This window comes from Benincasa hispida, chromosome 3 (genome assembly GCF_009727055.1).
Source record: "Benincasa hispida cultivar B227 chromosome 3, ASM972705v1, whole genome shotgun sequence".
NCBI classification, from domain to species: Eukaryota; Viridiplantae; Streptophyta; class Magnoliopsida; order Cucurbitales; family Cucurbitaceae; genus Benincasa; species Benincasa hispida.
In genome coordinates, this window is record NC_052351.1 from 29,392,976 (window position 1) to 29,419,737 (window position 26,762).

At 36.2% G+C, this 26,762-nt stretch overlaps 1 protein-coding gene across 5 annotated transcripts; it reads left to right on the forward strand.

Annotated features, from left to right (window-relative positions):
* Positions 1-544: 544 nt before the first annotated feature.
* Positions 545-13,108, forward strand: LOC120072563 (WD repeat domain-containing protein 83). Of its 5 annotated transcripts, none has more exons than XR_005480530.1 (9): positions 545-826; positions 946-1,048; positions 1,165-1,272; positions 1,367-1,476; positions 1,752-1,859; positions 1,946-1,991; positions 2,268-2,399; positions 11,750-11,892; positions 12,644-13,106. XR_005480530.1 is itself a non-coding variant. In XM_039024956.1 (9 exons), the coding sequence occupies exons 1-8, from the start codon at positions 618-620 to the stop codon at positions 11,840-11,842; spliced, it is 909 nt and encodes a 302-aa protein (XP_038880884.1). In that variant the 5' UTR covers positions 545-617; the 3' UTR covers positions 12,644-13,108. The 5 variants fall into 5 exon arrangements, 3 of the variants coding, with proteins under 3 accessions (XP_038880884.1, XP_038880883.1, XP_038880882.1); XR_005480529.1 differs by lacking the exon at positions 12,644-13,106 and adding an exon at positions 12,420-12,637; XM_039024956.1 differs by having other exon boundaries at positions 11,750-11,842; positions 12,644-13,108.
* The last annotated feature ends 13,654 nt before the right edge of the window (positions 13,109-26,762 follow it).

The following is a 26,762-nucleotide window of genomic DNA, read 5'->3' on the forward strand; positions in this document are numbered from 1 at the left end:
AAGCAATAGAATATTTTTTATTAAGTAAATGAATATCGTTTAATACACATGGATCTCTCTCGTTGTCGCTCTTAATTGCTCTCACTCTCGTAACTCTCGTTGTCGTTACCTTTCGTTGTCGCTCTCTCTCCTTCTCGCTTTCGCCACCACTCTATCTTGCTCTCTCGTTGTCGCTCTCTCTCTCCACCTTTCTTGTTCTCGCTCTCTCTCCACCTTTCTCGTTATTGCTCTTTCTCACACCCCTTTCGGTATGCTATTTACATATCTTTTTTTAGACCACGTTCCTACAAACACCAATGAAACTATGTTCAAGAAAAGTCCGTTCCGTTCTGAAAACTCCGTTTAGTTCCGAAAAACTCCGTTCAAATGAAGTTTAGATTTTAAAGAATTCACCATTACATGTTTGCTGTGTGTTAACGATTTTAAGTTGTAGACAGATGATTTCGTGAAAATTGTCAAATCTATCGTACAGTGATAAACAATCACATCATGATGGAAGATAGACAGACAGCGAGAGCGAGATAATTATCCGAGAAAATTCTTGTAATCTCATATCATGATAACGTCAGCAGAAGGTCACTGAAAGAAGCAGACACTAAAACCAGAGAAGAAGAAGTATGAGCGTCTCAGAATTACCGACGAAGGAGAGCAATGTCCTGAAAGGGCATGAAGGTGGAGTTCTAGCTGCAAGGTTCAATAGCGATGGCAATTACTGCCTCAGCTGTGGCAAGGACCGCACAATTCGCCTCTGGAATCCTCACCGTGGTATTCACATCAAGACCTACAAATCACATGGCCGTGAAGTCCGCGACGTCCATGTCACCCCGTAATTCCTCTATCCTTTCCCCCTTTATGGGATTCCCCCATTTTCCTCACATTTCAATTCTAGGGTTCTCTTGCACTGTAATTGATCTTTGTATATGTATGCTCCTTTGTCTGCTTCAGAGACAACTCCAAGTTATGTTCATGCGGCGGTGATCGCCAAGTCTTCTATTGGGATGTTTCTACAGGTCGCGTCATTCGAAAATTTCGTGGCCATGATGGCGAGGTTCGTCGAACCATGGAACTTTTTATTGAAAATCTCGAGTTGGGTTCTTCGTAATCTCTATTTGGAAGAATCAAATTGCGTTATAATCTTGTAATTATCTACATTTTTTGGTTTAGGTGAATGCTGTGAAATTTAATGAGTATGCTTCTGTCGTAGTCTCAGCAGGCTATGATCAATCATTGCGTGCTTGGGACTGCAGATCTCATAGCACTGAGCCAATTCAGGTTTGAATTTTCTTTACTTCTTACTTCCCTCGTCAAAAAAGTTTCGCTAGCTGTCTGTTTAGCGGATTGTTTATCTTATTTGCTTGTTCTTCAGATCATTGATACATTTTCAGACAGTGTAATGTCTGTTTGCTTAACAAAAAGTGAAATAATTGGAGGAAGTGTTGACGGCACTGTTCGAACATTTGATATGCGAATTGGTAGGTAAGTTCAGTGCAGCTTTTTCTACTTCTCTTGCAAACCAGAATTCCAGCCAAATGATTTACTATAATAAGATAGTTTCTTCCTTTTGATTTAATGAGTATTCTTCTTTAATAATTTGGCAATGTGCAGTTGGGAGATTTTGGTTCAGTACATTGTTTCTTGTCCAAGAAATAAATTGGTTTTGAAAAGATGAGTTATTAAACTATGCAAAGATGATAAGGCCCTTGCATTTACTAATGACTACTCTTCTTTTAATCGCCCCCCCCCCCAAATAGAGAAATATCGGATAACTTGGGGCATCCTGTAAATTGTATCTCCATGTCCAACGATGCTAATTGCATATTAGCTAGTTGCTTAGATTCAACTCTCCGTCTATTGGACAGGTGTGTTTAACTTTTGTGATGATTTAAAGGATTCTTCACGTGTCTTTTAATTTTGAAAACTCCTAAACTGTTTTTTTATATGTAAGGTCTTCTGGTGAGCTATTACAAGAATATAAGGGCCATACTTGTAAGGTTAGTATGATCTGAATCTTGGCAGTTGCAAACTCCATTTAACTCGGATTGTTTAACTACCAAGATTCTAACAATAATGGGTATGTCTTCATTATTTTCTTTTTTCCCTGTAATGTTGTACTCTACTTGTGCTCTTGTATATCTTTAAAGTACTTTTTTATGTGTACTTCCATAGTCTTCTTCATTTTTTTCCTTCAAATCGACACCTTCGATTATTTTTTGAATCTTGACTTTCATTCTTTATAAGTCAGCACATCTCTGGTATTTTCACTACAGTCTTACAAGTTGGATTGCTGTCTTACCAATACTGATGCACATGTAACTGGCGGATCTGAGGATGGATTCATTTATTTCTGGGATTTAGTAGATGCATCTGTTGTCTCCAAGTTTCGAGCTCATTCCTCTGTTGTAAGTCTTTATTCCTTCACCTTCTCAGTTTTATGTGATCTAGTGTGGTACATTTCTCTCTCTCTCTCTCACACACACAGTTACTTTTGGTGTTTATGATAAAGTGCTTAGAATAAAAAAACGTGTATCCAAAATAAAGTGCTTAGAATAAAGGAAGACACTTTTGAGTACGAGGGATAAACTTAGTTTGGTTAGGGCCATGACTATGAACAAAAACAGAGCACCCAAAAACCAAGAGAGGAACATCAGGAATAAGCGATGTGGTCAGGTACGACTCCTTGAGGCATTCAAGAGGAGTTTGGAGTTGGAGGACACGGGAAGACATTCGATTAATAAGATGAGCTCCAGTAAGAACTGCATCTCCCCACAAATAAGATGGAAGAGAAGTAAATAGCCTGAGAGACCGGGCAACCTCGAGGCTGTCTCTTATACACATCTAGATGTGTATAAGAGACAGGCAGTAAGAACTGCATCTCCCCACAAATAAGATGGAAGAGAAGTAAATAGCCTGAGAGACCGGGCAACCTCGAGGAGATGACGATTTTTCCTTTCAGCCACCCCATTCTTTTGAAGGGTATAGGAACATGAACTTTGGTGAACAATGCCTTTAGAAGACAAAAATTCATGAAGGGTATTATTAAGAAATTCACAACCATTGTACTTCGAAGAATAGCAATTTTAGTATTGAATTGAATCTCAATAGTTGTGTAAAATGGTTGAAATATCGACGAAACCTCTGATTTGTCAGTGAGTAAAAAGACCCACGTAATACGGGTATGATCATCGACAAATGTCACTATTGAAAAAAGAAGAGAAGAACAGAAACACAGATTTACGTGGAAACCCTAGATCAGGGAGAAAAACCATGATAGGAGAATTTTTATTCTTTTAATTTTTTGATACATCGTACTCAACACAAGACAGGTATAAATAACCAAACAGAGAGAAACCCTAGACAATAGACACTGAGTAAAAGACTAAAATGCCCTTAGGGCTAAAACACCATTTCAACACTCCCCCTCAAGTTGGGGCATAAATATCAATGAGACCCAACTTGCTAATACAAGTGTCAAACATCTGTCTAGGTAAGCCCTTAGTCAGAATATCTGCAATCTGTTGACTGGATGGAACATAGGGAACATAAATACTACCGTTGTCAAGTTTCTCTTTGATAAAATGTCGGTCAATCTCAACATGTTTGGTTCTTTCATGCTGAACAGGATTATTAGCAATATTGATAGCAGCCTTGTTGTCACAATAGTCTCATCGAGTCATGACTCTCTTGATGAAGATCTACTAATACCTTCTTCAACCAAATTTCCTCACAGATACCCAAGCTCATAGCTCTGTATTCAGCTTCGACACTACTTCTAGCCACAACACCCTGTTTCTTACTTCTCCATGTAACGAGGTTTCCCCATACGAAGGTACAATACCCCGAGGTTGACTTCCTGTCAGTAGCGGAACCGGCCCAATCTGAGTCAGTGTAGGCTTTGATGCATCTTCTATCATTTTTCCTGAACATCAAGCCCTTCCCAGGTGTTGACTTTAGATATCTCAGAATCCGAGTAACAGCTTCCTTGTGTCTCTCACCCAGGGCTTGCATAAATTGGCTTACCAATCTCACAGCATATGAAATATCAGATCTGGTGTGTGAGAGATATATCAGCTTCCCTACAAGACATTGATATCTCTCCTTGTTCACTGGTACGTTGTCTACTGAGTTGACCAGATTATTGTTGACCTCAACTGGAGTATCTGCAGGTTTACACCCAGTCATCCCAATCTCTTGTAGAAGGTCTAACGTATATTTTCTCTGAGACACTGAGATCCCTTCCTTTGATCTTGCTACCTCCATGCCTAAGAAGTACCTTAAGGAACCAAGATCTTTAATTTCAAACCCTTCTACCATTTTCTATTTCAGCTTGTCAATTTCTACAGAATCATTCCCTGACAGAATAATATCGTCAACATATACGATTAACACTGCTACTTTCCCTGATGCTGATTTCTTAGTGAACAGGGTGTGATCAGAGTGACCTTGAATGTAACCTTGGGTTTTGACAAAGGTAGTGAACCGATCGAACTAGGCTGTAGGGGACTGTTTCAGACCATACAACGACTTCTTTAGCTTGCACACCTGACTCCCAAACTGCGCTTCAAACCCTGAAGGAGGGGTCATATAAACCTCTTCTTCCAACTCACCATTTAGAAATGCATTTTTTACATCCAACTGATATAGAGGCCAGTCTAGGTTCACAGCAACAAAGAGAATAACCCGAATAGTATTGGGTTTTGCCACTGGCGAGAAAGTTTCTGAGTAGTCCACCCCATATGTTTGAGTGAACCCGTTCGCGACTAATCTGGCCTTATATCTGTCGAGAGTCCCATCAGATTTGTACTTGACTATTAACACCCATTTGCACCCGACGGTTTTGTGACCTCTAGGAAGAGCAACTAGATCCCATGTTTTGTTGGTCTTGAGAGCCCGCATTTCTTCCATGACTGCAGTTCGCTATTCAAGAATTTCCAGAGCCTTGTACACATTTCCTGGAATAGTCACAGTGTCCAGACTAGTGGTGAAGGCCTTGAATCTTATTGACAAGCTACTGTAAGATAAGAAGCTTTTCATAGAGCACTTGGTGCAGGTCCTTGTTCCCTTTCGCAGGGCAATTGGTAAGTCTAGGGTGGCATCAATTTCACTGGTCTTGTTACCCTTTTCCTCTGTATTCATCTGCTGCACATTTTTAGTCTCCTGAACATCATCAGGGGGAAATTCATTACTCTCATCCTCCCTAATTTTGTCAAGAGTCGCTGCATCGTCAGTGTTCACTGCATTACTTTCAACAGAGTTATTAGTATCAATAATATGGTTACCTTGAGTTGGCTCTGGTTCTGACTCTTGAACACTTTCCGATGGAGCAGCAGGGGAAACTATTTCCTTTCGTAGATTCTTACGATAGTAGGTTATCCAAGGAACTTGTTTTGTAGGAAGGATAGGATTGCCAGGAATGGGAGGGCCAGGATTAGTGTCAGGAATTGGTTCAAGAAACAAGTCTACAGGAATGGAATAAGTGGATGACGTGTTAGTCTCTTCACTCGAAGTCTCCCCCTGAAGAGGACTAACAGGAAAGAAAGGTTTATCTTCTTGAAAGGTAGCATCCATGGTGATAAAGTATTTTCGAGAAGATGGCTGATAACATTTGTAGCCCCGTTGATGGAGCGGATATCCAACAAAGACATATTTTTTAGCCTTAGGAGCGAATTTATTATGGGAACCATGATTATGAACAAACACAGTACACCCAAACACCCGAAGCGGAACATCTAGGAAAAGCTGGGTAGAAGATAAGGATTCTTTGAACTGGACTAAGGGAGTCTGGAACTTGAGAACACGGGAAGGCATTCGATTAATGAGATGGGTTGCAGTGAGTATAGCATCGCCCCATAGGTACGAGGGTATGGATGCAGGAATCATGAGTGCCCGAGCAACCTCAATAAGGTGACGGTTTTTCCGTTCGGCCACCCCATTTTGTTGTGGGGTATAGGCACAGGAGTTCTGGTGGATGATGCCTTTAGAATTTAAAAACTCACGGAGGGACTGATTAATGAACTCACGGCACAAGTCCATTTCTTGCCACAGTAGGGACAATTTATTGAAATAAGACGTTACGTCAAGGGTCCCTTGTTTGCACTCATGAACATGTTTCCTCAAGGTATAAAGACGTGAGGTATTTTGCCTCTGTGAATAGAGCTTCTGGACAGCTTCCCAAATATCCCGAGCGGAGGCTGAGTACAGAAGTGGCTTCCCGATCTGGGGTTCCATGCTGTTATCAAAATTGAGCGAAGAACAGAGTCCTCTCCTTTCCATATACGTTCCTGGGGATCACCGGGGTTTGTTTTGGTATTTCTCCAGTTAGATATCCAAACTTGTGACGTCCCTCAAGGACCATTCTTACGGATTGGGATCAGGAAAAGTAATTTTCGCCGTTAAGTTTCTCACCAATAGACATCCCTGGAGAATTCCCCACAGAACCAGGCAGAATATTTGCTACAGGTAAAGTAGAGTAAGCATTTACTGGTGTTTCTGAGCATAAAGAGAAGTCTGAATGTGGATAAACCAGTTGTAGGATTTGTTGTGGATCTAAGGGCCGATATTTGCTGCTGTAAGTTTGCCAACTGCTGTTCAAAACCAACGGTTCCGCCAGAATTTGCCATAGGTTGGTTTTGCCCATAGATCCCTGGAAAGGTAGCTTCATTTTGGCTCGAGGACGGACCAAACGAAGAGCTGGGAACTGGCTGACTATATACTGGCTCGGCTGGACCTGGCTCAGTTGAACTGGGTTTGGTTGAACCAGTTGGTTCGGTTGGACCGGCTGAGAAGAGTGGGTCATCCACGAACGGTCTGGAATGTATGGTAGGGCCAGTGGCTGACTTGAAAATGGAGGCTGGAAATCGGCTGAAGATCGCCAGTCGCGTGCAGTAATGTCGGACTGTGCAAAAACTCCCGAGGCTGGTGATTTCCTGTGCATCGGTGGGTTCTGAGACAAAAAATTGGTGGAAATCAGATGGGTCGCGATCGATCAAATCTTGTTGCCGATCTGTTGGTCTGGTCGAAGCTGTACTGATGGGATCTATTGATCTGTGCATCATGGAAGGGCTCGGGTCTGGGAGCTTCGGTGGTCGGATCTGCAAAGGAAGTCCACTGGTTACAGATTTGAGGATCGGGTTGGGTCTGGCTAGAGGCTGGATCAGACATGGATTTGAGGAGTTGAGGCAAAGCGGCATGAAAATAATCCTCAACGGCTTCTCTTATGGCTGCAGCAACTTCAGCGTTCATGGATCCCTTCGTTCCAATGGAAGTTTCTGTTGGAGTCTCTGGTTTGTTCTCATCAATGACGGCCAGGGCTTCGTCGCCATGCTCTGATACCATATTGAAAAGAGAAGAGAAGAACAGAAACACGGATTTACGTTGAAACCCTAGATCAGGGAGAAAAACCGCGATAGGAGAATTTTTATTCTTTTAATTTTCTGTTACACCGTACTCAACACAGGACAGGTATAAATAACCAAATAGAGAGAAACCCTAGACAGTAGACACTGAGTAAAAGACTAAAACGCCCTTAGGGCTAAAACACCATTTCAACACTCCCCCTCATGTTGGAGCATAAATATCAATGAGACCCAACTTGCTAATACAAGTGTCAAACATCTGTCTAGGTAAGCCCTTAGTCAGAACATCCGCAATCTGTTGACTGGATGGAACATAGGAAACACAAATACTACCGTTGTCAAGTTTCTCTTTGATAAAATGTCGGTCAATCTCACAAACCACCACTTTCCTGAAGAAGTGGTAACACTAGAGGGACTCCAGACATCACTATGAATAAGAGTAAAGGGTTGAGAAGATTTGTAGTTGAGAAGGAAAGGTGACCCTATGTTGTTTTGCATGAATGCACAAATCATGAGACAAAGAAGAGATATCAACTTTATTGAATAAATAAGGAAATAAAAATTTCTTATATTGGAAATTTGGATGACCAAGGCGTGCCACAATATACAATCTTTTTTTGAAGTTTAAAAATAAGAAGATAACAAACTAGTCCTATAGTTGTTCCTAGAAGAAGCATCACTATCGAGGAAGTAGAGTCTCCGTGCTGGGCAGTGTCAATCGTCCTTCCCGGGCTCAAGTCCTGAAAGAAAACATTATCTGATGAGAAGGCAACTTGACAATTGAGATCTCTGGTTATCTTACTAATAGATAAGAGATTGTAAGATATTTTAGGTACATGCAACACGTTCTGTAAAGTTAAACCATGGAAGAGAGAAATATGACCCTTGCTCGCAATAGGAGCGAAAGACTCATCTGTAATTTTGATCTTTTCATTACCAGCACACGGGAAATACGATAAAAAGTTACCAGACAACCCAGTTAAATGATCTATAGCCCCTGAATCAAGTATCCATGGTTTATTGTTATTTATACTTACGAGACTTAGGATTGTGATGTACCTGATTGAGCTATTGCCCCAAGGGAAGAGATAGTAGAGTCATTTTGACAATTCATCTGAGGTTGTGGCTGAGAAGTACTTGCAGATTCATTCACAAGAGCCCAACCAGGATTGGGCTTGTCATTCGGAGGGTCGTCTGCCATTCGTTGGTCTACCATGTAATTTCCAGCACTGTTCCTTTGTATGCCAAGGTTTCTTGCAATGTTCACACACTAGAGTCTGTTTCCCATTTTGCTTCTCACCATCATTATCAGATAATTTCGCACTAAAAGCAGCTGAATCAGTAGGAGACAGTTGTGATGTTCATAGCATTGGATCTGTCTTCCTCAAGGCGAACCTCAGAACACACTTCCATAAGATAGGGTATAGGTCTTTGTCTCAGTATACGGTCTGGCACTGCATCGAATTTGGAGTTCAAACCAGCTAGGAAATCATATACACGATCTACTTCCTCAATTTTGGAATATTGGACACCTCCATAAGGACAATCCCAGATAATTTCACAACATAAGTCCATCTCCTGCCAAATGGACAGATTATTAAAGTACAAAGTGACATCCATCGTCCCCTATTTGTGCTCATGAACTTGTTTACATAGAGTGTAAAGACGAGACGCGTCCTGCCTCTTAGATTATAATTTCTGAACTGCATCTCAGATATCTCGAGCAGTTGCATCATACAATAATGGTTTCCCTATCTGAGGCTCCATACTATTAATCAGTAGTGATCGTAGCAAGGAGTCTTCTTCTTTCCAAATGTGCTCTTAAGGGTCCCCTGGTCTAGGTCTAGGTATCTCACCAATTAGATACTCAAATCTGTGACGCCCCTCAAGAGCCATTTTAATGGATCGAGACCAGGAGAAATAATTCTGGTCATTTAACTTTTCTCCTGCAATTAAGTCTGTGGAATTTTCTATAGATCCAGACAAATAACTTGCAGTAGTTAAAGCAAGGAAAGAGGTTACCAGATTCTTTGGATACATCGGTAGACCGGAAGGAATGTCTGAATTCAATACACTTGAATTTAAGTTTGTGGAAGCGTCTAGGGCTACCCTAAGAGTAGCGATTTATTGATGAAAACTCACCTGAAAATTAGCCAACTGTTGTTGAACCATTATGGGAGATAGACCCATCGATCCTTGGTGTTCATAGCTCAGCGACACAGGAGAAAGAACTCTCAGCGGCTGCAGGTATGCGACTAGCTGCTGTTTAAGCGTTGGACCATAGCTCGTAGCTGGCACATCATATGCGGCTGGTGACTTGCCTCTGTGGTGGGCGGAAGACTCAACAGCACCAACTTCAGATTCCGGCGACTAGATGAAGCGGCTACTAGTGGCAGGACCAAAATCAACGATGGTGGCATTGGGGAAGAAAGCGGCCGCACTAAGGTTTCCAATGAAATGCTACGACAAACGTATGTGCAGGGATTGAAGATAGCGGTCAACAGTGGCAGCGGCAGCGGTGGCGGCTGCAGTCGGAGGTTCCATCGGCAGCGGTGGCGGAAGCAGGGGTGGTGAAGACCTAATGTTATCTTGCACCGGTTGATTTCCACCGATAACGGCTAGGGTTTCGTCACCATGCTCTGATACTATGTTAAAAGATAGAGATGGAAGACACAAGGTTTACGTGAAAAACCCTATAACAGGGAGAAAAAACCACTATAGAGAGTCTCCTTTTTATTATTTTTTATCATAATATGAAGGATACACTAGGGTTCTTATTTATAGGCTCCAACAAGCCTTAATACAAAAAAGGAAAGAAAATTAGGGTAAGGTAAATTATTATCATACTCCGGGACTATAAATAATCACCTAAGACCCTTAGTTTCAACACTAACATTAACGGGGTTGTGTCCCTTTTTTAATATTTTTTCCTAAACAGTTGAGTTATTAGTGGAGTCTAAGGTCGTTGCTTGGCTTGTTGACACTTTAGAAGACCTCGTGCTAGCACACTTTAGAAGTTCTTCAGATTGTTACCATATCAAGACAGATTTGTTAGGTCAACTCTTGTAATGGTTTGGTGACCGTGACCCCTCGGCTACACTGAAGCTTCCATGATCCAATTCCAGGAATCATTCACACCCGGTCAAAGAAATGGATGTTAAAAGATGGGAAGAGGGGCCCACTCAACAATTTCATCATCTTTAAGATTCCCTTCAAGCCCCATCTCCCAAACTTTGTTTTCAGCATTCCCAATATAGCCACAGTAGCATTAGGTCAACTGGAGAATATATACAGCGGCAATTCTGTATCATATATCATTGACCCAAACATCATGTCAAAAAGAAGTGTGAATACAATTGCCCAAAAATCTTCTAATGTAGGTTGTAACCATACCATTCAGCAATTGAAATGGATCTCCTTGGAGCTCTTGAAGATTCTAAATTGGAAGATATTGCCAATGTTGGTTAGCTGCCATGGAGTAGTACTTTGCGTTAAGGATATTCCATCAAAGGGCACCATCTTCACAGAGGAATCTCCATATCCATTTACATAAAAGAGCTTCATTTCGATGCTTGAAATTGCCAATAACTAATCCACCCAATTGAAGAGGAAGTTGAACTTTTGGCTAATTCACATTGCGTTTTCTGTCATCTTCTTCGGCATCTTTCTGAAGAAAATTCCTTATGATCTTTTCGATTGATGTTGCAATCTAGGTAGGCATTTTGAACAAGGATAGATAATATGTAAGCATATTAGAAAGGGTAGATTGGATTGATTGTTTGCCTACCTCCTTTGGATATGAAACTATTCTGTTCTTCATTAATCTTAGTTGCCCCTCCACCCCCGAATTCCATTTGTTTTTTAGGAACGTAGCTCTCTGTATTCCTCATTTTCAATGTTATGTTAACAATAGTTACAAATAAATTAATGTCATACACATCCCACATTAAACTAAAGTATAGTTGCGCTAAAATTAAATTAACTTTGATTGTACAAAGATTTTCTTTTTAGTTTAATTGTTTTACTAAAATGATTAAAAAAATGTTTTACTAATTGATTTTTAATTCAATGTGTTGCTTTCTTTATAATTAAATATGTAATTTATATTGAAATATCAAGTTAATATGAATTAATTGCATAGAAAATAAACTGAACTTAGAGTATACTGTAGCACATTCAGGGTATTATCTTTGTTCCAAAAAAAATATTTATGAAATTGTATGTAATCATAATCGGTTCTTGTGCAGAAAGTTCTTTTATTTTGAAATAATATATATATAAAGCATCGTTGTCTAAATACTCATGTACAACAATACAAGTACGACAAGATGGAAATTAAGGCGATGGTGATGGTTCTAGAATACATATATTTACAGATGCTTCTTTCCTTTTCACAGGTGACGAGTGTGAGTTACCACCCGAAAGATAAATGTATGATAACTGCCTCCGTAGATGGGACGATTCGGGTTTGGAAGAATGAGAGCCAATAGGTAGAAGAACACGAATTTCCTCACCTTATTAATGCACATTATGTTCCGAGGTATTTAATTTTTCACTTGTTGATACAATTTAACGCAGTTATTCCAATCTTGAATTATTGGAGTTTGAAACTTGTGGCGTTTAAGAATCATGATAACGCTGTTGGTGTTTAATTTATGAATCAATATCAAATTGAAATAGACGGGTTGATCCTGGTCCAACAATAAGAATCCTTACTAGTACAATAATTCATAATTATGGGTCTTTAACTTAATGAAGTTTACTTGATAAAGTCGAACAACTTTATTGAAAATATATATATATATATATATATATANCTATATTTAAGGAATTTTAATTCCATCCTCATAGCTTGTGTGGTTGTGCGACTTAGAGCCCGTAAATATATATATATATATATATTTATTTATTGCTTTGGGTCTCAAACTTGAATTTTGTTTACCCTACAAATCTTAGCTGTACAAGATCAGCTAGGTTTTTATCTCAAAGATATTTTAGATGTGTTTAAAGGCCAGATTTAGAACAACTTCAACCCCCTAATTTATGTTCTACCCTTTACCGACGCAGTCCCCATGCAGTGCAGTCGTAGGCAGCCTACATTGTAAAGAGTTTTCCCCTGGTGAATTACGAATCGTTTCAGACCATTTGGTGTTGAAAGTTCAACCTCAAAAACTGAAAATTTCAAGTGAATTAGTTGAATATCTGTTTTCCATTCTCTAAAATTTCATGTGTAGATTTCTTGATTTAAAACAAATGCAAATTTACATTGATCTCTATATAATTTGTGTCAGGTTCTCCAGAATGCCAAACATAATACCTGGTTGGTTTTTGACTGACCCAAAGCCTCTCTAACTTTGTCCTTGAGTTTCAACCAAGTTCATAAAGTTGTTTGTTGACCATTCCAATTCCAAACTCCGATCATGAAACCATAATTTGTAATTTATACGACATTTTTTGACATTAATGTAATGCTCATCCATTGATCCTTAGAATTGAAGTTTTTATTCTTTTTTTTATCAGTCTCTGAATCTAACAATCAGATCAGCTGGTAAAGAATTGAGAAAGAGGCAATAAGCTATGTTAAGACAATTTGTTTCTCCACAAAATAAAAGAAATTGCAGAAACATATTGATTACAAAGCCAAAACAAGGTTGATACCTTAAATTTGGTGTACCAAATTTATAAGAATGAAGTGGCATTGGCTTACACTGACAAAAGTAAATGAAGATTGTCTAGAACACAAGTTAGTAGTTGGACCTGCCTTCCAAATTCAATAAATTTCCATCATAATTTCACTTTGAAATTTCCTTCTTCATTTGACATCATTTCTTATGTCTTCTTCTGGCTTTCAGGTTTCACCAACTCATCATTATTAAGTATACTCTCTCTTACTTAACTTCATCCTCATGTGTTTTGGACTCTTTTAACTCTCATAGCTTAAGGTGGTAGTTATACTCACTCAACCTTATGTTTATCCATTGGAAAATGAGAACTACCAGAGAATTTAAAATGAAAAATTATAATGTTCAGACAAATCTCAGTTAAATTACAAGTTTAATGTTAAATTTTGAAGTTTGTGTCTATTATCTAATAAGTTTTTTAACTTTCAATTTTAGGTTGAATACGACCTTAATCTTTTAAAAATAAATTGATACGTCATTGAACTTTTAATTGTGTATCTAATTGATCTTTAAATTTTCAATTTTAGTTTCATAGATCCTCGACCTATTTCAATATATTTTTTATAGAACTCGCCGCTTTACCATGCATGAACTTGAAATTTTTGGGTTCTATTAGACAATTTAGAAAAATATCAATTTTGACCCTAAATTTACCTAAGTTATCTAATTTTATAGGACAATCCATCTAATCTTCAATAAGTGGACGTCATAGATTGAACATATTTTCTCTACGTTCTTTAAAAATCTATGTTCCTTTTTAACCCTTATATTCGTGACGAAAAATATTGATTGGTTTTTAAGAAAAAAAAACTTTAAGTACAGCATAAATTAACATATAGATTAAGGAATTTATAAAGAAAAATTAAAATTAAAAAAAAAAAACAGAGAGGGAGGGGATACAAAAATATTTATTGCGATAAAATTGAAAATCAGTGTATTTTTTAATGTAAAGTTGAATCGTACATAAATGCGACATGTAAGGCTTATGCACGGAAGTCAAGGAGAATATGAGCTCATCGCAAAAATAACCCTTTTGTTTTTTAGTATAATAAGTTTATCAAAATAATTTTAATAGTTATTTATTTAGAATTTTGATATTTTATTTTTAAAATTACTTCACTTCATAACAATCATTTCTATGATCTAGAAAAATACTATTCCCTTCACATTCACAGTCATAAAATAAAAAATAATTATTTCGCCGCATAACAACTTTTGTGAATTTTTTTTTAAAAAAAATAGGTTTAGTTGGATAATTATTATTTGGTTTTAATGTTTTTGTAAATAAACCTATAAATACTACTTTTACTTAATACTTTATAATATTGTTGTTTATTTTTTAAAAAATATTTTCAAAATTTAAACTTAAGTTTAAAAAATTAATAAAATATAAACTTCTTCGTTTGATAATGATTTTACTTTAATTTTCTATTTTTGAAATTCATATTTTTTTCCGCCAAATTTTCAATTATGATTTTTACCCTTGTTAAATAAACAATTAAATTTCTAGTTAAATTACAAAAACAAAAAATTAATTTTTGAAAACTACTTTTTTTTTAATTTTAAAAATTTAACTGAATTTTTTAAAACATCAATAGAACGTGAATAAAAAAAATCAAAAAAAATTATAGGTAGAAGTAGTGTTTATAAACTTAATTTACAAAGATCAAAAACTAAAAAAACCAAGCTTCGTTTGATAATTTTGATAATCATTTAGGCTCGGTTGATTAGTATTTGGTTTTTTTACTTTTTGTTTTTGAAAATTAAGCTCATAAATATTATTTTTTTTTTATTTTTTTTTTTACACTTACTTTTTAAGAGTATTTAAAAAAAAATTAAAATTAAAAAAAAAAAAAAAAAAAATCTTAAGGCCTATGTTCTTGTTTTATAAACTTTGTTGAAAATTCTAATGTTTGGTTAGCAACCATGATTTTCATGATAAAGCTTACAAACACATAACATAATTTTCAAAAATAAAAAACTGTTGTCATGCCTAGATTTAAGAGAAAATGGATTTAGAAATACCTAAGAAGAGAAAACATTTTTAAAAAAACATTAAAAAGAAATTTAGATTACTAACTTCGAAGTTGATAGTACAAATTTTACATCTAATTCTATAATTTGATCTTTTGATTATATTATTTTGAGAATTTGATCTTTGATTTTCATAATATTAAAAAGAATGGTCGTCATTCTTACTATTATTTTGTGACAAAATATCCGCAAGCATATAAATGCATATAATTTAAGTTATCTAGTATATTTGTTTACAACAAACTAAATTTCAAGGGGATGTTTGGGCCATTAATTTACAATTAACTACAATATTATTATTTCATTTTTTTACTACAATGTTTACTATTTTTTATTCATCTCTTTCCCTCTTTGTAAGTATGTTTACTAATACCTAATTAAATTAAAATAGTTTACATCCGAAACTCAAACTATTATACTCAGACTAAAACAGTATGTACACCCGAGCAGAAACTATTAGAACGTATCAATTATCATAATCCATAGATTATAATAACTATCGACTAAAATAACCAAGTGGACGCGAAAACGTCTGGTAAGTCTGGTATTAAAAATTGTATAAGTTCAATGAGCATGGATGAAACAAAAGATGGGAAATGGGAGAAATGTGTGAGATAAAAATAGCAGAAGAAAAAGTGGAAAGAAAAGACATAATATTGTGGAGAGAGAAAGGGAGTTTGGTGTGGTGCTAGGCTGGATTCCTCAATCTAACACATGGGGCTGCCTCTGTTGTCTCCCATACTTATTTTCAATAAACCCCCAAACCCTACTTTCTCTCTCTACAATCTCTCTCTCTCCCCCTAAAATTCCTGTGCTTTTCAATTTCACTTTCCACCCAAGCAAAACCCCAAAACAAAACAAGTCTACCCTCACAGCTGTCTTTGAATAAAACATAAACATTCTTTCTGTTCAAGATTCCTCTTCTAAAAATCGAGAAACCTCGCCATCTTTATTAAGATAAATAGATTACTTTTCTCATTGTCGATTAGTTTTAAGAAGTTATAATTTTAGCCCATTAATAAGTACTTAGTCCAAATATTATATGTAAAAAGTTCTTTTATTTGTTCGATAAATTATAAAACAACCAAAATGATGTCAGCTTAATGGACATGAAATTGGATAGAAAAAAAATAGGTAAAAGATGGCATAAAACTTGTACTATAGACTTTAAGGTAAAATGTTCAATTCTCCCACTATACTCACATTTCGTCAAAAAAATAAAAGTTAAAATAGATGTATGATATGACATCGCCAGAATTTTGGAGAAAAAAAGAAAAAAAAATTCTAAACCTAAATTTTTTGTTGACATTTATGAGTTTTGACAGTTGTTTAATGATTAATTTGTGCATTGGTCAAATTTATTTTTGTACAAAAATTTATTTTATTGTGCTACAAGTTGTGTGTTGACAATATTTGTTTTAAGTTGTGTAGATGTTGTTTGGGTTGTCTCTGCTTTTAATCTATATGATTGAATGATGTTTTCTGGAAATATTGTTTCTGCAAAATAATTTTCTTATGTGAAAAACCATGTCTACAGTATTGTTGCAGATTTTTTTCCTTCTTCGTGCGCAAGTATTTTTAGAAGTTAGGATTGCTCTTTTTATGTATCCACGATGCTTAAACCCTTAGTATTTGGTTTAGGATAAGAATTTTGAAGTGTCGTTGTTGTGTGAAGACAATCACAAACGTGTGGTTGTGTCGTTCTTCGAAGACTTTGAAGATTGTGTTACTGTAAGGTTGAAGACATACTCCAAGCCCATTGTGTTCCTCATCAGTAGACTAATTAAGAATGGATTCTCAAATGTAGGAAGAGCCTGAGCAAACCATGTGAAGTGGTCTTTGCTCTCGAGGGAAAGATAAAGATCAAGTGAGAAGAAGTCTCATGACTTAAGGGGAGCTTAAGTCTAACCAAGAGGAAGTCTCTATCTCAGAGGGATCCTGAAATGTTCTTCACTGATATCATTGCTTAGGGGAAACCTAAGTGTCCAAGAGATGGAGTCTCTCATCTAAGGGAAGCCTAAATGAACAATTGAGTTGTTAAGTTCTATAGAGGTCACTGTAATAGTGTTGTCGTTACAGATAAATACTATGTTGTAATTTCTTATCACATATATTAGTGAAATTATCTTTCCTGGTCACCAAACTAGGTTACCAATTCTTTGTATTGTTTTTATATCTTATTTACACTTATTGAATATTTTGTGGAATGTTGTAACATTTTTCATAATAACATTTGACGTGTGATAGGTACTTTCATATTATTTTCATATTAGAATTTGTGAGTTTATGAAATATGTTTACAAAAAATTTGTTAAAAATAAATTGGGTGAGTATCAGATACTTATTTAAGTTTAAGGTCAAGTTTGTCAAAAATAATACAACTTGACAAGTTTTGAGTTAAAATTGATTTTTTTTTCCCTCTTTCCAATTCTTTCTTAAGATCAACAAATGAAAATGAGATACTATGCTCCGTTTGATAACCATTTGATTTTCTGTTTTTAAAATTTTCTTCATAATTTTTCTGATTCTAAAATTGCTAAGAATTGTCATGTTATCACTTCCCTCTTTTTTTTTCTCCTTTTCTTTTCTCTCTCTCTCTTTTTTTTAGATGATAGTCTCTTCTTCATGAAGGATTTTGAAAAAAAAAAACGATGGAAGGTTTTTAATGAGTGTGAGAAGGCATCAGGACAATCCATTAATAGAAGGAAATCCATGTTCGTTGCCAATAAGAATATTAGCAGGGAGAAAAACAATGCGATTGTGGTGTGGTTGGGTGTGAAGTTGGTCCATTCCTTAGGTCTTTATCTTGGGCTTCCTTCCTCCATTTGTAGACCTAAATGTCAGGCTTTTAAGGCAATCAAAGAACAAGTCTGTAGAGCGGTCCAAATCTGGAATGAAAAATTCTTCTATGCTGAGGGAAAAGATGTGTTGCTTAATTGAAAATGATCATCCACCTCTTCCAATCTGCTTTTGTTTTAGACGGACTTATCAAGGATGCTACCATGATTGGTTATGAGTACTTCCACGCTATCCACAATAGAAGGAAAGGCAAAAAGGGATGGATTTTCCTTTAGATTGATATTAGCAAAGACTATGATAGAGTTGAACGATTATTCTTAAGAGAGGTCATGCTGGAGTTAGGCTTTGACCATAGATAGGTTGAGTTGGTCATAAGCTATATGGAGTCAGTCAACTTTGTCGTTCTAATCAATGGTTACCCTAAAGAATGAGTTTGAAAAGTCGAAAACAGAAGGGATGAAGAATAGCAGTCGAAATCCTCTTTTCTTTCTTCTGTTGTATATCGTATTTTTCTATATGTTTTGTACAGTTGCTGCCTATTCCATTTATAGGTTGAATGCTAACATTTAGGGTTTTTCCTAATTGTATTAAACAATAAAATGATACATATTAATTTACATAATCTCAACTTTTCACATGTGGCACATATATATTGGTTTGGAGAAATAAATCATTTTATTTGCTAAGTGGTCTTCCCTTTTTCTTTAAAAGGCTCTCCCCTGCCTTGTTGGACATAGGACTCGATGATGTGCTGCTGAGGTGTCAAATTGTTGTCCCTGATTAGTCTGACTCATCTTTGATCCTAACATCCCCCCTCAAACTCATAGGGAGTTCAACAACACAGAGTTTGCTTCGAAGTAGTTGAAACTGCGACTGTGTCAATGGTTTGGTTAGGCAATCTGCAATTTGATCAGAGGATAGAATGTACCTGACTTCAAGTTTGCCATTAATGACTTGGTCGTGTACAAAGTGAACATCAAGTTCTATGTGTTTTGTGCGAGCATGAAACACTGGATTGGAAGCTAGAGCTCTAGCACTTATGTTGTCACACCACAGGATTGGCATGTGTGTTTGAGTAATGTTTAACTCAGTAAGAAGTTGGTTGAGCCAGATGATCTCAGCTGTGGTGTGTGCTAAAGCACGGTATTCAGATTATGTGCTGGACCTAGCAACTGCTGTCTGCTTTTTCGAGGACCAAGACACAAGATTACTTCCAACATAAACACAATAAGCAGCTATAGAATCTCCTATCGTCAACATTCGAAGCCCAGTCAGCATCAGAGTAGGCTGTGAGATGTAAATCAATGCAAGGTTGAAATAAAAGTCCATAATGCCTGGTGGCACTTATATACCTCAATACTCTTTTGGTCGCCTGCTAGTGTATATCCGTAGGTGCCTTGAGAAACTGGCTCAGATGGTTAACTATGTAAGCAATGTCAGGTCTGGTGTTTGTGAGATATTGAAGTGCACCAATGGTACTCCTAAATAGAAACGAATCTGTGAGAAGATGACCATCATTCAGAGATAAATGTTTACCTACTGTGCACGGTGAGGAGACTGGCTTGAGATCTGTAAGGTCAAGCTTATGTAACAAGTCTTCGACATATTTGGCTTGATTAAGAATAAACCCAGAAGGAAGGTAATGCACCTGAATTTTCAAGAAATATGTTAGTCTTCCAAGATCTTTCAAGGCAAAACGGCTGTCAAATAGTTGAATGAGACAGGAGATGGCTTGCATATTGTTGCCTGTAACTATAAGATCATCAACATATATCAGTAGAAATATGACAATCTCACGGTTGTGAAAAATGTAAAGGGAGCTATTTGCTTTGGACATTGTGAATCCGCATTCAACTAAGGCACTACCAAGAGTGTTGCTCCACGCCTTAGGAGCCTGTTTTAACCCATAATAACCTTGTTTAATCGGCACACATAGTCAGGATGTTCAGAACTGACATACCCATTCGGTTACTTCATGTAAACTTCTTATTGTAGATTTCCATTTAAGAAGGCATTGTTGAAGTCTAGTTGTCGAATCTACCATCCCCTTGACAATACAATACTGAGTACCACTCTTATCGTTGAGGCCTTGACAACTGGACTAAAAGTTTCAAAAAAATCAATACCTTGATGTTGATGAAAGTCTTTGGCAACCAACCTGAATTTGTATCTGTCAATGATGCCATCCGGACGTTTTTTCAACCGAAAAATCCATTTATTTCCCAAGACATTGTAATTGGGGGAAGGTGGTACCAGTTGCCAAGTGTTTCTTTGAATGAGTGCCTCATATTCAACATCCATAGCAGTCTACCATTGAGGTGTTTTAAGTGCTTCAGTAACACGGGTAGGTTCTGTGACAGTCCAGTCGATTTTAGCTGTAAACAAGACTTTTGGTTTAAATATCCCTGCTTAGGCACGAGTGATCATCGTATGAGTTGATTGAATGAGGGTTGGTAGATGTGGACAGTTTGTTGATAGAGGAGAAGGCTAGGAATGTTGATTAAGAATAGGAAGATCAGTGTGAATATTGACAGTGGGCTCAGCAGGGGTTGAACTGTTGGGTTCAGAAGTAAAAGTGTTGGATGGGATGGAAGTAGGGCAGTGAGGAACTGGAAGAGGTGGTAGGCACGGGGATTGAAGCAGATGGAAGGTTGGATGATTGTGGATTGGTAGGCTCGGTTGTTGCAGTGCAACTGGTAGGACAATTGGGAGTTAATGTTAAGGCTGTGTGTAGCAGGTCAAGGAGATAGGATGGACAGGTGGACATCGGTATTGATGTTAAAGCAGTTGATAGAGTGACATTGGTGACCTGAAATCCAGTAGAGAAGGGAAAATCGGTTTCATTAAATACAACGTCTCTTGAGATATATATTCTACCTGCCTTGGCCAAACATCTATGCCCTTTGTGACATGGGTCAAGCCAAGATATACACATTTTTCAGAATGATACTGAAATTTATGCTGCTGATATGGTCTGATACACGGATAGCACGCACAACCGAACGTCCTCAACTTGGTTATATCAAGAGTACTGTTAAATAAAAGTTGTCTTAGTGATTTTCCTTGCAGCACGGGGGTAGGCAGTCCATTTACTAACATTGTGGTTGTAGCAAAAGTATCCCACCAATAATGATATGGCATGGAGGCTTGAGCAAGAAGAGTGAGACCCATTTCAACTAAGTGTCTGTGTTTCCGTTCAACTCTACCATTATGAGCGGAGGTGTAGGGACAGAAAAACCGGCTTGTAATGCCTAAGGAGGTGCACAACTGATGTATTTTTGTGAATTCAGTGCCATTATCTGACTGAAACTCTTTTACGAAGGTGCCAAACTGATTGTGAATAGTCTGAACAAACTGACTGAAGGCGGCTAGAGTGTCTGACTTTTGTCTTAACGAATAGGTCCACACAAATCTACTGTAATCATTTAGAAATGATATGTAGTAACGAAAGCCAGCTATGGATTGTAATGGGGCTGGTCCCCAAACATCAGAATAAATAAGTGCAAAAGGACACTTAGCTCTAGAATCAGACAATGAAAATGGAAGAGTATGAGACTTGCCCAGTTGACATGATTCACAAAACAACCTCTTCTCATTAATTTTGATCGATTGATTACACTGTTGGAGTATGTTTTTCAAAACTACAGGGGAGGGATGACCTAGTCTCTTGTGCCACAGATCAGTTGACTCAACTACATTCACACTGAATTTTGATAGACATAAAGCTTGAGAGTCATTTTTATACAAATATCTGACATCTTCTACTCTTCCTGGACTTGAAACATCATGAGGTTGAACTGTCATGCCCCCAAGTTGATAAAGACCATCCTTAAGCGTTCCTTTCACTAGTGTAATGCCCGTACGTTTTTCCTTTATCAAGCAGCAAGAACCATGAAATTCCACAAAGATATTATTGTCTTGGGTTAGTTTAGAGATGCTCACTAAGTTTTTAGCAATGAAAGGTACATAAAACACATCTTCTAAACTAAGCACATATTGTCCAGACTTTAAACTTGAGTTACCCACAGCAGATATACTTAATTGATCACTATTACCAACTGTCACTAGACTATTACCTGTGTATTCAGTAGGATTGGCAATGTGCGTAGGATCAACTGTTACATGGTTGGTAGCCCCACTGTCGACATACCAGTTAGCATCACTGGGATGCTCAGGCGTTGCAATGAAGAGGTTGGTTGTGTAGGAGGTCATGAGGGTTGCTGAATTCGCTTGAGTTGTGGACTGATGTTGCTGCTGTCCACTTCCTTTAGATTGATGGTTGTGAGGTACAAACTCACAATTGAAGTGTTGATAACAAACATCCGCTGAGTGCCTATATTTGGAGCATACTTGACAGGTTGGGCGATTACCAAGACCCCTGCCTCTGCCTCTATTACCACTGCCACTGTTGGAATAGGAGGGTTTAGAACTTGGATGCTGGAACTTCGCACCATGAGGATGATTGTTTTAATTGTTTGGTTTGGTGGTGCTATTGCCCCTGCCAAACATAACATTAACAGAAGGATTCCCTGCAGCACTAGAGAAATTTTTAGTAGAGTTTTGATGTTCAAGTCTTTTTTGAAAAGACAGAAGTTCGGATTGCATATCTAGTCACGATATGTCAGGTTTGCTTTGAATAACAACGACAACAAGGTTATACTCTTCATCTAAACCAAGTAATACTTGTGAGATTAAATTTCGAGGTGTTACCGGACTGCCCGCTTGGGCAAGATTATCATAATGTAGTTTCATCAGCTTGAGATACTCAGACATAGAGGAGTTCCCTTTCCAGCTTGATGCTTGTGATTTGCTTGAGCAGCTGATTTAGAGGTGGAGTGGTATACTTGGTGACTTAGTCCCATTGAACGATCGATCGGCGTAGGCCATGATATGCTCTGATACCAAGTTTGAAAAGTCGAAAACAGAAGGGATGAAGAATAGCAGCCGAAATCCTCTTTTCTTTCTTCTGTTGTATATCGTATTTTTCTATATGTTTTGTACTGTTGCTGCCTATTCCATTTATAGGCTGAATACTAACATTTAGGGTTTTTCCTAATTGTATTAAACAATAAAATGATACATATTAATTTACATAATCTCAACTTTGCACATGTGGCACATATGTATTGGTTTGGAGAAATAAATCATTTTATTTGCTGAATGGTCTTCCCTTTTTCTTTAAAAGGCTCTCCCCTGCCTTGTTGGACATAGGACTTGATGATGCGTTGTTGAGGTGTCAAATTGTTGTTACCTGATTGGTCTGACTCATCTTTAATCCTAACAAAATGCTTTAGATCGATTATAGGCTTCCAGTAAGGTGATCCACTCTCCTTTTACTTGTTTCTCCTGTGTGTAGATGGCCTCTCTGCTCGCCTTAACAAGGAAGAATCTCTTCATATTTTTTTTAGTTTTAAAATTGCTAAGAATTGCTCTTTTATCACTCACATTTTTTTTTTTTTGGTAGATGATAATCTCTTCTTCATGGAGGATTCTGAAAAGAACTGCAAAACGATGAGGGAGATTCTTAATGACTATGAAAAGGCTTCGGGACAAGCTATTAACAGAAGCAAATCCATGTTCCGTTGCCAATAAGAATGTTAGTAGGGGAAACGCAATGCGATTGAGGTGTGGTTGGGGTCAATTTCTTGGGTCTTTATCTTGGACTTTCTTCCTTCATTTATAGAGTTAAATGTCAGCTTTTAAGGCGATCAAAGAACGAGTTTGGAGAGTGGTCCAAAGTTGGAAAGAAAAGTTCTTCTCTATTGGGGAAAAGTTGCTTAAGGTTGTCGTTTGAGCCATTCCTTGTTATACGATGAGTTGTTTCAAGTCCCCTGAGGGTCTTTGCAAAGATCTTGAATGGATACGTGCCCAATTATGGTGGGGCTCTAGTGAGAATTAAAAAAAAATAATAATAATAATAAATTTTTATTTTTTTTTTAAAAAAAAAAAACTTGAGTGGTTTTTGTTTAAACTATATTCAAATTGGGTTTAGACTCAATCCTCCTCTCGCTATAACTATTTGGTTTTTATTATTACCTTTTTTTAAGTTATTTTTTCCCATCAAATCAAAGGCCAGTAGGGCCCTACTTTAAATTTTTGGTTCTAACCCAAAAGGGCAAAACCCATCGTTTTGTCGGACCCCACCCACGTGGCATCTTCCAATTCGTAACCATGTCCCCCAGTCTAATCCATCGTGGCTAAATCAATAAAAATTAATTAATGCAATTTTCAAAGTATCATTATCATTCTGATTATCATTTCTGTTCTAATGGTGGGCCCCGATTTAAAGTACTTTTCATGAGTGGCATTCGGTGATTGGTTAAAAAACTGAATTAACCTTCTCATTCTACTCCGTTTTCCCTTTTAACCCTCTCCTTTTTCTTCTTCTAATAGATTAGAGTTTCATTGCAAATTTCTATTTAAATCATGGGAGAAAATCTCCTTTTTTTCATAATAATAAAAAAAAAAACTACTTTATATTATTGTACCTTGTCAATTATTAGCTTTTTATATATATTTCTTAAATTGTATTCCAAAATTGACACTTTTTTTTAGTTTAATTACTAAACTCGTGGACACTGACTTACTTTGGAACGATAGTCATTTGTTTTAGTTAGTTTTTTTTTTTTTTTTTCCTGCGCGATTAAAGATTTACTTTTACCTTCTAATTAGCTGTGTACTTGTGTTGGAACCCTTATTTTTTAAATAAAAATTAAGGTAGTTTATTAATTCACCAATAGTCTTTTTGAAATCATAAGATTTCTACAGTAAATTTCACGACTTTGTTTTTAAGTTATGATCAAGAGAGACGTTAAACTTATTTATATATTCATGATTTTCCTTTTTCCTAGCCAATGTGAGACAATGATGGTATTTTCAATATATTCTCATTCAATAGTGAGACAATTGTACAATTTGTCTCGTGGATGACTACTCTTAAGCGTAAATAACTTACATTACATGTCATGCAATTATAACTCTTAAAAAATAATTTTAAAATTTGTTTCATTCGACGAATTTCATATGATTAACCATCAATATATCTTGTAAACCAAAGTTACATTGTTGAGAACAATGCACTTCCACATATCTTCACAAAATGGTATATGATATTGTTCATTTTGAGTATAAAACTCTCATGACTTTATTTTTTAAACCACCTAAAAGATCAAGTCAATGAAATCATCATTATTTACATACCATAGATCTCTTCTTTTTCTTATCAAAATATGGACTTTATTAGTAGCAAATAATTGATAGTTAGAATAAGATCAAAATGATTATTACAAACAAGAAAAATATAGTGATAAACATGGAAATACAAAAAAATAAAAAAGAATGAACATTGATTTGCAAGTAACTGAATGTTGAAGAAAAGTGAAAATAAAAGGGATGCAAATTCACATGGATTGTTGTATAATGTATAGTGTGGACGAGGGTTTGCTTCCTTTGGGGTCACGTCCTCCCAAAAAAGCAAGCAAAATTGAGATCCCCATTTCATTTGGAAGGTGAACTCTTTTACCTTCCTTACACGTGTGAAACCTTCATCATTTTTTTCAGTTTCTCCAATTACCATTTGCCACCTCTCCCTTACCCTTTTTTCTCTATCACCTACTTCTTTTTTATATCTAACATAATACTCTTTTTAATTAGCAACATACCGGAGGCCTCGAGTTGAATTCTAAAAGTTTAGTATCCATAAGTTGGAGTTATCAAATCTGTGTTTAGAGTGTAAAGTTAGTGAAAATAAAATTTTTCAATAAACGTGCAAAACAGAGAAATAAGATAATATGGAATTCAATGGCGAACATTATTAAAGTTGTTAGACTAGGGTCAAACACCCCCTAAGAAATTTGAGTTATACCTTATAGTAGAGGGATATATACTTGAATTACTATAGTTATGTTGCATGCAAATGTGATGTTAATCTCAATACACCATCACTTAAATTACAAGTTTATATATCAATTCAAGCTTACTTTGATAAATAATGGCAAAAAACATTAATTACTATCTGAAAGTGTGATGGCTTTATTCTGTAATTCCATGCACAAGTTGTATGCAAATAATTCAATTAGTTAAAAGCGTATTAGTGATTTTCTTAAATATTATAAGTTTAAAAATCTCAACTTACTTCGTTAAACTACAAAACTATATATTTTAGTGTTCTTAACCCTAATTTAAGCTGAAGTATTAGTTCATTCTCTTTAAATTTAACGGTTGAACCGCTTTCTCCACATCTATAATAGATTTTGCTTCAACAAATTTCAAACATCACTTTGTTCCTTGGTTTTTTTTTTTCTTCTTCTAGTTGTCTCATTTGATTTTTGTACTTTTAACTTATGTCAAATAGTAATTGTGTTTTTAATATGTCCATATTGGTTATTATACTAATAATTTTCTTTTTTTTTTAAAAAAAAAACCCCACTTTTTTCAATTATTTTTTTATGTAATTTTTTATATGACAATTTCAACATGACACTATTCACAAAAACTCTATTGAAATCTAGTCATAGATTTGTGTTAAAGAATTTTTTTAACCTTTTTGTAAACAAAAACTAAAAGGGTCACTTTCTAACATTACAAAATTCAAAATAGGTGGTTCAAAAGTAGAATAAAAAAAGAAGGAACAAAACACATCAATCAAAAAGGTAGCATAATCAAAATTAAAATAAGTCAAAATGAGAACTGACATAATATTTGTACTATCAACGGTGAAGTTAGTTATTCTATTATCTCATTATATATTATCAAAAAAGAAAAAACACCAAAATTTATTACTGGGTTCTTTTTCACCACTGAAAATTTTTCATTTAAACTAAAATGTAACAACCTTTTATTTATTACCAACTCCATTGTTAAAATACTAATGATAAAATTCAATAATTAAAAAGAC

Excerpts from the sequence above, each read along its gene's own strand:
- LOC120072563 (XM_039024956.1), top strand. The coding sequence starts at position 618 with ATGAGCGTCTCAGAATTACCGACGAAGGAGAGCAATGTCCTGAAAGGG. Across the intron at positions 1,049-1,164 it reads TTCGTGGCCATGATGGCGAG|GTGAATGCTGTGAAATTTAA; the intron begins GTTCGTCGAACC and ends TTTTTGGTTTAG. Across the intron at positions 1,273-1,366 it reads ATAGCACTGAGCCAATTCAG|ATCATTGATACATTTTCAGA; the intron begins GTTTGAATTTTC and ends CTTGTTCTTCAG.